Source organism: Lolium rigidum, chromosome 5 (genome assembly GCF_022539505.1).
Source record: "Lolium rigidum isolate FL_2022 chromosome 5, APGP_CSIRO_Lrig_0.1, whole genome shotgun sequence".
Taxonomy (NCBI): domain Eukaryota; kingdom Viridiplantae; phylum Streptophyta; class Magnoliopsida; order Poales; family Poaceae; genus Lolium; species Lolium rigidum.
In genome coordinates this window covers 20615909-20631136 of record NC_061512.1, presented here as the reverse complement: position 1 = coordinate 20631136, position 15228 = coordinate 20615909, and the positions used below count along the sequence as shown (strand labels likewise).

The window sequence follows — 15228 nt, the reverse complement described above, 5'->3', positions numbered from 1 at the left end:
AACATTCATGGTGTAATAATTCATCTGGAATACCATTGAATTTCACCCAAATGGAGTGTAGGTTTGCTTTTGCCCTTGCACATGAATCCCACATGGAAACCTCCACTCATATGTCATTGCCTTGGTTGAATTTGGCAAAGATCTGCAATTCCTTAACTCTACTGTTGGAAATTTCACCTCGATCATCCTGGCACCCACCGTCCATGGCATCTTCCCGGCGCGTCCCTCCACTCCTCGCCCTCCTCCTCGCCTCGCTCTGCGCCGCCGTGGCGGTTGCTCAGAAGAACAGCAGCATCCTGCTGTCGTCCAATCCTACCTGCTCCAGGGCCGGGAACTACACCGACGGCAGCCAGTACAAGAAGAACCTCGACCAGCTCCTCACCGGCCTCCCTGCCGCATCACTAAGCAACGGCTGGTTCTACAACGGCACGGCCGGCGAAGCCGCGGACCAGGCCTTCGGCCTCATCACGTGCTACGCCGACCGCAGCGCGGTGCCGGGAGTGCCTCGCCGGAGCTCCCGCGAGGATCACCACCGTGTGCCCCGGAAGCCGGAACGTGCGCGCGGCGTACGACGCGTGCGTGCTCCGGTACTCCCCGGCGCCGCCCTTCGCTAGGACCGCCGACCTCGCTGTCCCTTTCCTCGTGCGCGCCAGCGGGCCCGGCGTCACCGTCGACCCGGACAAGATGCTCAACGCTTGGCTCACGCTCATGACCGGCCTCACCGGGCAGGCCGCGAGCTCGCCGTCACGGATGGCCAACTCGTCCACGCCGTACGACGGCAACCCGACGATGCCGGTGTACGGGCTGGCGCAGTGCACGAGGGACCTCAACTCGTCCGAATGCAGCAGGTGCCTCTCCTCCCTGGTCGGCCAGCTCAGGACACGCTTCACCAACGATACCGGCGGCGCCATCAAGGCCTACAGCTGCAACGTCAGGTACGAGCTTGGCGCATTCGACATCACCCTGCCGCCTGAACCGCCGCAGCCTCCGCCGCCACCGACATCGTCATCCTCAAGAACAGGGCTTGTGGTCGGCCTCTCCATCGGCTCTGTAGCGTTATTGATCATTCTTGGCGCATTGCTCTGTCTCTCTCTACGACGGCGGCGGCGAAAGCAGGCTAAAATCCTCGAGGAGGCAAGGGTGAGCAGCTGGAAGAGGGCAGCTTCTTCGACGGCGACGACCCGGCCATGGAAGACGACTTCGAGAAAGGGAGCGGCCCAAAGCAGTTTCGCTACGGCGAGCTCGCCATCGCCACCGACAACTTCTCCGACGAGAACAAACTCGGCGAAGGAGGATTCGGCTCGGTGTACAGAGGACACCTCAAGGAAATGAACCTTCATGTGGCCATCAAGAGAGTGTCCAAAGGCTCCAAGCAGGGGAAGAAGGAGTACGCCTCCGAGGTGACCATCATAAGCCGGCTCCGGCACCGGAACCTCGTGCAGCTCATCGGTTGGTGCCATGGCGGCGGCCAGCTCCTCCTCGTCTACGAGCTTATGCCCAACGGCAGCCTCGACACACACCTTTACGGCAACAACAACGCCGCCGTGCTGCCATGGCCGGCGAGGCATGAGATTTTGCTGGGATTGGCCTCTGCACTTCTGTACCTTCACCAGGAGTGGGAGCAGTGCGTCCTTCACAGGGACATCAAGCCAAGTAACGTAATGCTGGATGGATCCTTCGCCGCCAAGCTCGGTGACTTCGGGCTCGCCAGGCTCGTCGACCACGGCCGTGGATCGCACACCACGGTGCTCGCCGGAACCATGGGGTACATGGACCCGGAATGCATGATGTCGGGAAAGACCAGTGCCGAGTCGGACGTCTACAGCTTCGGCATCGTCCCCCTAGAGATCGCCTGCGGCAGGCGGCCTCTGGTGATGGCAGAGCACGAGGACGACGCGGTCCACCTAACTCAATGGGTTTGGGACCGGTACAGCAATGGAAGGATCCTTGACGCTGCCGATGAGCGGCTTGAGGGGGAATTCAGTGGCGAGGAGATGGACCGTGTGTTGATCGTCGGGCTCTGGTGCGCTCACCCTGATCGGACCCTCAGGCCGTCGATCAGGCGGGCCGTCAATGTGCTGCGCTTGGAGGCGCCGTTGCCAAGCCTCCCGGCAAGGATGCCGGTGGCAACCTTCATGCCACATGTTGGTGCTTTCACTTCAACATCTTCGGCTGTGACAGGCGGTAGCAGCAGCACTGGCACATCTTTTGTTGTAACAGGCGTCAGCAGCACCAGCGCCGGCACCAATGTATCAGCAACCGAAACATCCTTCTTGCTGAAATGAGAAGCAGATTAATGGGCCTTTGTTTTTTGGACCAAATTAGCGGTAGCATCAAATTGATTTTGACTATCTATAGAGGCGATAGTAATACAGAATTTGATTTATAAAAGTTACACGATACAACAGCAGAAACTCCAAAATACGTGTATAAACATTGAAAGTGGAATGTTATGTCATAAATTATTGCCCGGGCACAGAGAAGAGACCCCCAGATAGTCGATCATTGGGTATTATAATTCACATGTAACATATATTCCACTTTTCTCTGTTTCGATAAATACAATAAAAACGCCGAACAGCGTCATTTCCCCCACCATACCTCTTCAAGTTCCCTTTGCCTTCTGCCCTTCTTTCATAGAATCGGGGTAAAACGCACGTGGAATGGATGGTCCTCCATGAACTGCACATTAGACTAAGTAGCAAAAGCAACCGGAGTGTCAGGGTGAGCACCCTATTCAGTCCATGATCCATGATCCATCGTATACTGCAACATCGGTTTTGCCGAGGCGATGAAGACCCTGACATGGCAACATAGGATTTAGTGGTTTAGCAACACAATTTAGCATCAGCAAATAAAATGTCGCAATCCCATGTCCCAGAGGTAGTCTTACCAAAGCTAATACACATGATGTCACACCAGTTCGCAAGAGGTCACAATGGGTTGATCAAGTGATACACCTGACAAGACTCGGAGAGATGGCTCCCTCTCCTCCCGCTCCTCCCGCTCCACCACCACCGCAACCTCTTCCCTCCCAACCACGGCAGCATCCGCCGCCGCGCCCGTGCTACCGGCCCACATCACAACCACATCCACCATCGGATGTCCACCTCCCACCTCCACCACCACAAAAGGTCCCACCACAAACATATTCCATCGACGATGACTCAGACTGGCACCGAGCCCTGCGCTCGTTTCTTGGCGTTGGAAACGCCATGGGCCTCCAGTTCAAGCACGACTCATGGTGCAACCTGGGGCTGCTCACAGTGTCCATCCTCACAGACTCTCTTGCATTCCCCATGGCAGCCTCCCTTCATCTCACTGAAATCTCCTTTGCCGAAACTCTCGTAGCAGTACTGCTGCAAGCCTGCCTCTGAGGATTAGCCAGCTACTTCCGAGTCTAGAAAATCGCTTCCTTCTGTTTCATGTTCTATCATGCAGCAGCAACCAATCAAGGCCAAAAAATTCACTCATTTTCGACCACATCCTCCACACTCCTGCTCGAGATGCATACCTGCCGACGCCCACTATGCCTCCCACATCTCACGTCCGGTCGCCCTCGCCTACGACAACATGCAACACCGTTCAACCACAACACTGCACCTACGAAAACATTATACTGCGGCCAACAACCACAGCGACGGTGCTGCCCATTAACCTTGATCTGCAATATAATTGCTCCTCTCCGATGCGCTACCAAAGGTTAGCCTAACACCCTTTCGCCATGCTTTTAGAGCTTTCATTTCCAAGGTTTTTCACTCGAAGGTTGTTAGCCTGTCATCCGCCCAAACAATGGAACTGATAAAAACAATGACTCATTCAGGCAAGATGAAGCCGATTCCTTCAACGATGCCATCAACAACCTTGCTCTAATTGAATTGCCCCTCATATACATGGACTAGTAATCGAGCCGAACCCACACTACAACGAATCGACCGAGTTTTCATCAACATCGCTTGGAATCAAATGTTTCCTAACTCAGCTGTCACCTCTCTTACGCGTTTCATCTCCGATCACGTCCCTCTGCTCATCACAGTTTCCACACACATCCCTCGTCCCACATTTTCTCGTTTTAAAAATAGTTGGGCCCAAATCCCTGTCTATGGCCCATTAATCAACAATCCCTCGAATACGCCCATTACCATTCAAACGCAGCCTCCCGCCTAACCGCTAAACTCAAACGAACCAGACAATCCCTAAAGCGCTGGAGAGGATCGCTTCCGTCACAAAAATTCAGACAAACGAACACAAAGTGCGTAATTTCCTTTCTTGACCATCTAGAGGAAACTAGGAATCTATCAGATCTCGAGCTAAATCTGCGACAGTTGTTAATTAGAATCCTCCAATGACTAATTACAGAAAGAGTAGCTTTCTGGCGGCAGAGATGCAAAATTAAATACGCCATCGAAGGGGATGAAAATACCAAATACTTCCATGCTCTAGCCTCGAACGGATACAGGAAAAATAAAATTCACACACTACACCTCAATGGCACAAATTTCACCTCCCACCACCATAAAATGGACATTCTCACTGCCTACTATCGCTAACTGTTCGGACAGACATTCAACCTCTCATGGAAATTCAGGTTGGACAGTCTTTACCATCAAACAGTCCCAGCTCTCACGTCCCTGACCTAACCTTTCACACAAAATGAAATCACAGATGCTTTTTTTCAGATGAACACTTATGCCAGCCCCGGACCAGATGGCTTCGGCCCAGGTTTCTTCAAGAAGTACTGGCAAACTGTCAAGCTTGAAATTTTCAACTTATTTAACCAATTCTACAATCAATTTGCAGACATCTACAATATCAAGAGAGCCTATCTAATTCTTCTACCCAAATCAGACACAACCTCATCTCCATATGCTTTCAGACCGATCTCCCTCAAAACTGCCCAATAAAAGCCATAGCCAAAGTCCTCACAAACAAGCTACAAACAATTATCCCTTCCCTAATCCACCCAGACCAAACTGGATTTGTCAAGAGGCGCTCAATAGCAGAAAATTTTAACTATGCTGCAGACTTGCTTAACTGCTGCCACAAAAGGAAAGCACCTACCATGCTCATAAAACTTGACTTGAGGAAGGCTTTTGACTCAGTGTCTTGGACTGCACTAAATTTGCTACTACTAAAAAGAGGTTTCCCCACCCTTTTCTGCAATTGGATACAAAACATTCTTGAGACTGGTAGAACTGCAATCTTACTCAATGTGGTGCGTGGACCATGGATCCAATGCAGAAATGGACTAACGCAAGGGCACCCAATCTCCCCTTACCTATTCATCATTTTCTCAGACATTCTACAGCAGCTCATTACACAAGCTTTTACCCAAAATGAAATCATGCACCCTATCAGAAATGACATGCCACCTGCAACTATTCAATATGCAGATGACACACTAATTTTAGCAAGAGCTTCACCTCAAGGTGCACAAAAACTGAAAACAATTCTACAATATTTACAAACAGCAACTGGACTGCAAGTTAACTTCGCCAAAACAACTCTTATCACCCTCAATGTCAATCAAACGGAAACAACAAATTGCTTCTGCCCTCGGTACAAACAGCAGCTCCTTCCCTCAAACATACCTAGGGCTTCCACTGTCCCCAACTAAGCTTCCACCATCAGCTTTCCAACCTCTCATTGATAGGGTAGACAAATACCTAGAAGGATGGTGTGCTTCCCTTCTGTCCAAAGGAGGTAGATTAACCTTGCTCTCGGCAGTACTGGACAGTCTGCCAACACATTTCATGGCCTCTCTCCTCATTCCCCTACTCATAATAGAAAAGCTAGACAAGAAAAAGGCCCTTTTTTGGGCTAGGGAGGATTCTTGCTCAGGTTCACAATGCTTAGTTGCTTGGTCCAGAGCTTGCCTATCCAAACAAAGTGCTGGTCTAGGCATTAAGAACTTGCATGTGCAAAAAATTTGTCTGCTACTGAAATTTAGTTTCAAAACTCTGCAACAAGAGAATACACCCTGGAGACATTGGATCTCTCACCTATCAGCATACCCTGTTAGCCACGGTGCTCAAAGATCATCACTAGGCAAAATAATCCACAAAAACCTAGACACACTCAGAGCCATTACCCAATGCAAGGTAAACATTGGAAAGAACACTTTCTTTTGGCTAGACAGATGGTTACTGCCAGAACCCTTAGCCAAAACACACCCAACTACAGTATATCTTTTCCTACCACCTAACTCCCAATGCCTTTGTTTGTGAAATCTTGGAAGAGGGCCTAAACAATGGTCTTAGGAATAGGCTAACTAATGTAGCAGCTGGCTTCTCTACTGTCGTTGCTGCAGGATTTTCAGTTAACCGACCAAAAGGATCAGCACACCATGATTAATGGAGCACAATTCTCAACTAGAGCAGCCTACAATACACTGCAAGACCAACAAGCAGATGACATAACAGCACACATCTAGGGCTCACGCCTCCCCGACAAGATCAAGATCTTTGGGTGGCTCTTTCACCTAGACCGTCTGAACACAAGACTAAACCTGCACCACAAGACAACCATCGACTCTCCGTCATGCCCACGATGCCCAAACACACCTGAAGATCGTCACCACCTCTTCTTCGCATGCCCTGCGGCACGCATGATCTGGCAGAGAGCTTGCCTGGATCATCTCCTCCTTAGGTACCCCAACACATGGAGTTTTCAGTCAACCAACGCTCTGCCTAACTCCGTCTGGCCCTCCATCCTCCTCTCCATGCTATGGTGCATCTAGGATGCCCGGAATGCACTCATATTCAGAGATGTAATTGTTACCCCGACCGCATCTATCTCTCATGTAATTGCAGACTAAAACCATAGGCACAAGGACGATGCCATTATATGGCGTGATCACTTCTCAGGTTGTAATTCTGAACCCTAAGTGGGATTTTTATAATAAATGAAATTCAGGTGGGGACCCTCTCTCTCTCCCCCCACCCCCATTGAAAATTTCAAAAAAAAAATGTGATACACCTGATTTCAGAATAGGCCAGAGTAAACAGTTACAAAGATAGGCATGGCTACTGTAGTCTGTAGTTTTATTTCTACATTAAATACTACTGAGAAAATAAATAAGGGTGGCAGTAAGATCATACTCAATTTATATAACAAAGCCTCACAAATTTAGTCTTATTAATTCGACAAACACAGAGTTAGATTATAATGGGTGGACCTTGACTCCCATCAGCAAGCTGTATAAGAACACAAACATGTCCAGATACTCCCAAAATAGTTACGGGTAAAGACAGAGGATTCCAATCCAAACAAACACAACCTGACTAGTGGAGGGCCTTTGGCAGGAAAAAATAATACTGTGTCTGGAAAATCTCCACGGATAACGAAGTACCTTCTTGCTCAAATCGTGAGGTACGAGCTTATTGCTCAAATTGGTCGGGCAAGATATTCAGAAACCAAACACCTCGATCATCCTGGCACCGTGCATGGCTTCTTCCCCGCGTCTTCCTCTGCTCCTCGCCGTCATTGCCACACTCTGCGCGGCCGCGGTCGGTCTGGACGCCATACCCGTGCGTCCATTAGGGCCTTCCTGCTCGACCGAAGATAACTACACCGACGGCAGCCAGTACAAGAAGAACCTCGACCAGCTCCTCGCCGGCCTCCCCGCGGCAGCAGGAAGCAACGGCTGGTTCTACAACGGCACGGCTGGGGTGCCGGGGACGGCCGACCAGGCCTTCGGCCTCATCATGTGCTACGCCGACCGCAACGCCACCGAGTGCCAGGTATGCCGCGACGGCGCTCCCGCCGAGATCACCAAGGTGTGCCCAGGAAGCCGGACCGTGCGAGCGGCGTACGACTCCTGCGTGCTCCAGTACTCGCCGCCTCCCACCTTCTTCTCCCGCGCCAACCTGCAAATTCCTTTCCTCGTGCGCACCAGCGCGCCCGGCGTCACCGTCGACCCGGACAAGATGCTCAACGCGTGGCTCACGCTCATGACCAGCCTTACGGGGCAGGCCGCGAGCTCGCCGTCACGGGTGGCGAACTCGTCCACGCCGTACGACGATAACGCGACGATGCCGGTGTACGGCCTGGTGCAGTGCACGAGGGACCTCAACTCGACGGAGTGCAGCAGGTGCATCTCCTTCCTGGTCGGGCTGCTCAGGAAACGGTTCACCAACGACACCGGCGGCGCCATCAAGGCGTACAGCTGCTACGTGAGGTACGAACTTGGCGCATTCGACATCACCCTGCCGCCTGAATCGCCGCCGGCGTCATCTCCACTGCCGGAAGGTCAGTCTCTTGTCCTACTCGCATCTTTGTAGGCATCAGGCATGGAGTAAAAAACGTGAGATGCTTATGAAGTGTTTTCCATGAATTTTCCTGCAGGATCATCGTCTTCCTCAGGAACAGGGCTTGTGGCCGGCCTCTCTGTCGGCTCTGTCTTGTTATTGATCATTTTTGGCTCCTTCATCTGTCTCTCTCTACGGCGGCGGCAGAGGAAGCAAGCTAAGATCCTTGAGCAGCAGCTGGAAGAGGGCAGCTTCTTCGACGGCGACGATCCAGCCATGGAGGACGACTTCGAGAAAGGGACCGGCCCAAAGCGGTTTCGATACGGCGAGCTCGCCATCGCCACCGACAACTTCTCTAACGAGAACAAACTCGGGGAAGGAGGCTTTGGCTCGGTGTACAGAGGACACCTCAAGGAAATGAACCTTGATGTGGCCATCAAGAGAGTGTCCAAGGGGTCCAAGCAGGGGAGGAAGGAGTACGCCTCCGAGGTGACCATCATAAGCCGGCTCCGGCACCGGAACCTCGTGCAGCTCATCGGCTGGTGCCATGGCGGCGGCCAGCTCCTCCTCGTCTACGAGCTCATGCCCAACGGCAGCCTCGACACGCACCTCTACGGCGGCAACAACGCCGCCGTGCTGCCATGGCCAGTCAGGCATGAGATTGCGCTGGGACTGGCCTCTGCACTTCTGTACCTTCACCAGGAGTGGGAGCAGTGCGTCCTTCACAGGGACATCAAGCCAAGTAACGTAATGCTGGATGGATCCTTCGCCGCCAAGCTCGGTGACTTCGGGCTCGCCAGGCTCGTCGACCACGGCCGTGGATCGCACACCACGGTGCTCGCCGGAACCATGGGGTACATGGACCCGGAATGCATGATGTCGGGCAAGACTAGTGCCGAGTCGGACGTCTACAGCTTCGGCGTCGTCCTCTTGGAGATCGCCTGCGGCAGGCGGCCTCTGGTGATGGCGAAGCACGAGGACGACGCGGTGCACTTGACTCAATGGGTCTGGGATTGGTACGGCAAGGGAAGGATCCTTGACGCCGCCGATGAGCGGCTTGAAGGAGAATTCAATGGCGGGCAGTTGGAATGCGTGATGACCGTCGGGCTCTGGTGCGCTCACCCCGATCGGAGCCTGAGGCCGTCGATCAGGCAGGCCGTCAACGTGCTGCGCTTCGAGGCGCCGTTGCCGAGCCTCCCGGCGAGCATGCCTGTGGCGACCTTCATGCCACAGGTTGGTGCTTTCACTTCCACATCTTCGGCTGTGACAGGAGGCACCAGCAGCAGCACTGGAACATCTTCGGTTGCAACAGGTGTCAGCAGCAGCACTTCAGTTGTAACAGGCGTCAGCAGCAGCAGCGCCGGCACCAAAACATCCTCCTTGTTGAAATGAGAAGCAGATCGGTGGGCCTTTTTTGGGACCAGATTAGGTGTAGCATCAGATTGATTTTTGACTATCTATAGAGGCAAAAGTAATAGAATTTGATTCATAGAAGTTACAGAATACAAAGACTCGAAAATACGTGTATAGCCAGGAGGTACTCAAGTTTGTATGGTTTTCGATCCGGTTTTTCTTGTAAACTGGATCATTTTCCTTTCTTCTTAAATGAATAGCCAGAGCTCCTGGCGTTTGCTCAAAAAAATAAAACGTGTATAAACATTCATGGTGTAATAATTCATCTGGAATACCACTGAATTTCACCCAAATGGAGTGTATGTTTGCTTTTGCCCTTGCACATGAATCCCACATGGAAACCTCCACTCATATGTCATTGCCTTGGTTGAATTTGGCAAAGATCTGCGATTCCTTAACTCTGCTGTTGGAAATTTCACCAAGAATCTGTGTTCAGATATTGCCTTGGCACTCCACTTCCTTCCAATGTTGAAAAACCTAATCAAAAACATGTTCCAGTCCTTCAGCAGTCACCTTTTGTTTCTTGATTTCCACCAAATCAATTCCATTAATAACTGAATTCTGAGTTGGTTTCTTGACACACTGAGCAAGCATGCATTCTAGTCATTTTGTAGCAAATCCCACCATCTTCAGCACTGGTTTGGGTTGATTAGCATGCACGCATCGTTCAGTAACGTGCTTAACACTATCACAGTGTTGCAATCTTTGGCAACATGATTTGGATCATTACATTTCTGGCACGGAGAGATCTTCTGAAAAGGAGCCCCTTGATTCGAATTGGAAGCCACATGAGGCAGTGGCTGCATAAGCTCTCTGATTTGAAGTTGGGGATGCAGTTGCATTAAGTGTTAGCCCCTCTCCCAGAAGCATCACATCTCTGACTGTTGTTGTTGTTGTTGTTGTTGCTAGAACTGTTGCTATGAAAATTGCTACTATTCCCATTGATATTGTTCTTGTTTCCAATATTGAAATTACCATTACCACCATTGTTATTCGTCCCACCTTGATATCTTGCGATGCAAACTGGAAAAGCACTTCCCAAGAACACCACACATGGTGTAGACCATGTTGTTGTTACCAAACCTCATCCATGCCAGCAAAATAGTCCAGGTTCCCATCTAGGGATGGCAATGGATACCCATAACCCGCGTACCCGCCGGGTAAATACCCAATAAGACTACGGGTATGGGATAAAATATTACCCATTGGTTTGTATGGGAAAATATCATACCCATCGGATAGAGCGAGTACGGGTATGGGATGGTAGAACACATACCCACATACCCATTTACCTAAATTTAACGAGTGAGTCATTTGAATATTCTAAACTACTTAATCTTTCCCCTAATCACGCCTTCACGCTAGCCTGAACCTCACGCTTTTCAGTCTCAAAATCTCTGGTAGGTTTGTGAGGATTATACCCCTATTTAGGATCGGTTCATCTTCTATCATATTTTTTGATAAATTTGATGTGTTGTAAGCACGGGTATTTTTTACCCGCGGGTACCCATTTACCCTATCGGATGACGGGTATGGAAAAAACTGGTACCCATTGAGGATATGGGTATGAGTGACGGGTAAGATTTAAGGCGATGGGTACGGGTATGTGATGACTCTACCTGTACCTATACCCTGCGGGTGACATCCATATTCCCATCCCAAGCAACCACAAAGACTTGAACCCCTTCTTTTACAAGTAAAAAACTTGGGTAGCTAGCATCATCTTCCACATTGATGTGTGGAGGGAACTTGACCAGGAAAGTGAAATCATCAAGCTGCCTTGCCACGGCCAGTTGCTTTTACAGATAATTGCAAAATTTTCTGCCAGTTCTTCCTTAGTGACTGGCCATGTTCCAGATATACCACCCCAATATTTTTGATTGGCTTCATCCCCTGAGCCTCAGGTGGGAGCTCGATATGAAAAAAACCTAACCCAACTGCAGCACTCCCAAAGTACATCGCCATCTCATGTGGTTGCTTTTTATCTGGACAGTCATGTACTTCATGATCTGGTTTCTTGCAAATAAAACAGGCTTTTGGCATGGGGCAGCCCTGCTTAAGATGTCCAGGATTTCCACAATTGTAGCAAGTTACCTCTCGCATATTCCATAGCATTGTTCCTCGGATCAGTCCCGGAATCACCGGTTGTTGTTGAGCCTTGCCCAGATTTCGCAATATGTTTGCCCTTATTTTATTTCTTCCCAGAGTGAGTGTTCTGAGTTGCAATAAAATCAGAATTTGTTTCGGCCAGATTGCACTCGCCTGGAAGTGCAGGACGAGAATCACGACAAAGGATCTCATCCAGTCATCCTCAAAACTCGTCAAACCAGTGTCTCCATCTGGCCGCCTGGAGCATATGCTCATCCACGGTGGAACATGAACCAGCGTGTGCGGCAGGCAGCCACCTTTTGTTTCTTGATTTCCACCAAATCAATTCCATTAATAACTGAATTCTGAGTTGGTTTCTTGACACACTGAGCAAGCATGCATTCTAGTCATTTTGTAGCAAATCCCACCATCTTCAAGCACTCGGTTTGGGTTGATTAGCATGCACGCATCGTTCGAGTAACGTGCTTAACACTATCACGGTGTTGCAATCTTTGGCAACATGATTTGGATCATTACATTTCGGCACGGAGAGATCTTCCGAAAAGGAGCCCCTTGATTCGAATTGGAAGCCACATGAGGCAGTGGCTGCATAAGCTCTCTGATTTGAAGTTGGGGATGCAGTTGCATTAAGTGTTAGCCCCTCTCCCGTAAGCATCACATCTCCGACTGTTGTTGTTGTTGTTGTTGTTGCTAGAACTCGTTGCTATGAAAATTGCTACTATTCCCATTGATATTGTTCTTGTTTCCAATATTGAAATTACCATTACCACCATTGTTATTCGTCCCACCTTGATATCTTGCGATGCAAACTGGAAAAGCACTTCCCAAGAACACCACACATGGTGTAGACCATGTTGTTGTTACCAAACCTCATCCATGCCAGCAAAATAGTCCAGGTTCCCATCTAGGGATGGCAATGGATACCCATAACCCGCGTACCCGCCGGGTAAATACCCAATAAGACTACGGGTATGGGATAAAATATTACCCATTGGTTTGTATGGGAAAATATCATACCCATCGGATAGAGCGAGTACGGGTATGGGATGGTAGAACACATACCCACATACCCATTTACCTAAATTTAATGAGTGAGTCATTTGAATATTCTAAACTACTTAATCTTTCCCCTAATCACGCCTTCACGCTAGCCTCGAACCTCACGCTTTTCGGTCTCACAATCTCTCGGTAGGTTTGTGAGGATTATACCCCTATTTAGGATCGGTTCATCTTCTATCATATTTTTTGATAAATTTGATGTGTTGTAAGCACGGGTATTTTTTACCCGCGGGTACCCATTTACCCTATCGGATGACGGGTATGGAAAAAACTGGTACCCATTGAGGATATGGGTATGAGTGACGGGTAAGATTTAAGGCGATGGGTACGGGTATGTGATGACTCTACTCGTACCTATACCCCGCGGGTGACATCCATATTCCCATCCCAAGCAACCACAAAGACTTGAACCCCTTCTTTTACAAGTAAAAAACTTGGGTAGCTAGCATCATCTTCCACATTGATGTGTGGAGGGAACTTGACCAGGAAAGTGAAATCATCAAGCTGCCTTGCCACGGCCAGTTGCTTTTACAGATAATTGCAAAATTTTCTGCCAGCTTCTTCCTTAGTGATCGGCCATGTTCCGGATATACCACCCCAATATTTTTGATTGGCTTCATCCCCTGAGCCTCGGGTGGGAGCTCGATATGAAAAAACCTAACCCAACTGCAGCACTCCCAAAGTACATCGCCATCTCATGTGGTTGCTTTTTATCTGGACAGTCATGTACTTCATGATCTGGTTTCTTGCAAATAAAACAGGCTTTTGGCATGGGGCAGCCCTGCTTAAGATGTCCAGGATTTCCACAATTGTAGCAAGTTACCTCTGCATATTCCATAGCATTGTTCCTCAGATCAGTCCCAGAATCACCAGTTGTTGTTGAGCCTTGCCCAGATTTCGCAATATGTTTGCCCTTATTTTATTTCTTCCCAGAGTGAGTGTTCTGAGTTGCAATAAAATCAGAATTTGTTTCGGCCAGATTGCACTCGCCTGGAAGTGCAGGACGAGAATCACGACAAAGGATCTCATCCAGTCATCCTCAAAACTCGTCAAACCAGTGTCTCCATCTGGCCGCCTGGAGCATATGCTCATCCACGGTGGAACATGAACCAGCGTGTGCGGCAGGCAGCCATGGATGGCGACGACCAAGCTCTTCTGCCACCAACGGCGAGTGGGACGTCAGCACAGGAGAAATTCAATGTTCTGCCTTTTAGGGTGAAAATTTAAGGTCCACCCTTAACTGGCAATGGCTTTGTTGAAGATATTGTTTTGAGAGTGCAGATCTTCTTCATAGTGAAAACCTAAGATCTATGATCAAAAGATGACGCGTGTGCACTGTTTTCTTTTTGAATGCGTCATTTTTGGAGAACTCGAACTCCAGGTGTTATCATGGTGGTGTTTGTGGTGCTAATGTAAAAACTGAAACACTATAGCAAAACCTTTTCTTTTTTATATGCTTCTTTTTTTGGCTCTGTGCATTCATACTACCACTAGAATATTGCGTTGTTAAAGAGAAAAGTGAGGTAGTGTGTGGGTGGTTAGGTGTATGTCCTCTTAACTTATTTCTTTCTTATTTAGTTTTGGAAGATCCAGAATCCCCTCTGTGCAGTGAAAGCACTCGATCGTGAGGTAGGTGTGGAAAACTTTAGCCTTCGCTACAGGAATGGCTTGAAACGCCGACGGGCGAAAACCCTCGGTATAGCCACATTGGGCCGTCGGCGTAGGCTACACCGAGGGGCAGAGCCACGTGGGCCGTCGGCGTAGACCGTATACACCGACGGTGGCTGCCGGCGTCAAGACCCTCAACGCAGGCCACGCCATCCCGTCCGTTAACTTCAAAAATTTTGAATTTTTTTTAATCTCTCACATGGATATCATTTTAGCTCTAACTACACTTAATTTTAGGTCAAATTACACTCGTGACAAACTTCCCAATTTAGCCAACCGTCCTCACACTGCTCCACCCCTAGCATGCTTAATATATTTATTCCTTTCGGTTGAGCTTCCATGACAGAAATGAAACATTGCTGATAATACCACCATAACAATCATATTAACTCTAAAACTGTGATATCACAACTCTTTATTATTTTGAATTTTAAACAATTATTTGAATAACCAACAATGGTTAAGTAATAATAACCTTTATGCAGGATGGAATTATTAATTTATTTTAAAAAATATATAAAATATAAAATCCTAAATTTTTGCCTAAAACTAAAACCTTCTAGCTTTCATATTTTCATTTGGAATTTTGAGAATCTAAAGAAAAGCCAACTAGGTAAACCCTAGGAGGAGATTTGAATGTTACTTTTTCCCATGATCATTTTGATATATTATACATTTTTTCGACTTAGTATGCAATCAGAAAAGCCGATTTACCGATACATGACACAAT

At 48.9% G+C, this 15228-nt stretch overlaps 1 protein-coding gene and 1 pseudogene across 1 annotated transcript; both read left to right on the top strand.

Moving 5' to 3' along the window:
* The first annotated feature begins 203 nt into the window (after positions 1-203).
* LOC124652572 lies at positions 204-2285 on the top strand (annotated as a pseudogene).
* A 5068-nt stretch (positions 2286-7353) lies between these two features.
* Positions 7354-9743, top strand: LOC124652571 (L-type lectin-domain containing receptor kinase IX.1-like). Its single transcript, XM_047191609.1, has 2 exons — positions 7354-8250; positions 8347-9743. The coding sequence occupies exons 1-2, from the start codon at positions 7446-7448 to the stop codon at positions 9639-9641; spliced, it is 2100 nt and encodes a 699-aa protein (XP_047047565.1). The 5' UTR covers positions 7354-7445; the 3' UTR covers positions 9642-9743.
* The last annotated feature ends 5485 nt before the right edge of the window (positions 9744-15228 follow it).

Coding starts and splice junctions, on each gene's coding strand:
- LOC124652571 (XM_047191609.1), top strand. CDS start 7,446: ATGGCTTCTTCCCCGCGTCTTCCTCTGCTCCTCGCCGTCATTGCCACA. Junction 8,251..8,346: donor GTCATCTCCACTGCCGGAAG/GTCAGTCTCTTG, acceptor ATTTTCCTGCAG/GATCATCGTCTTCCTCAGGA.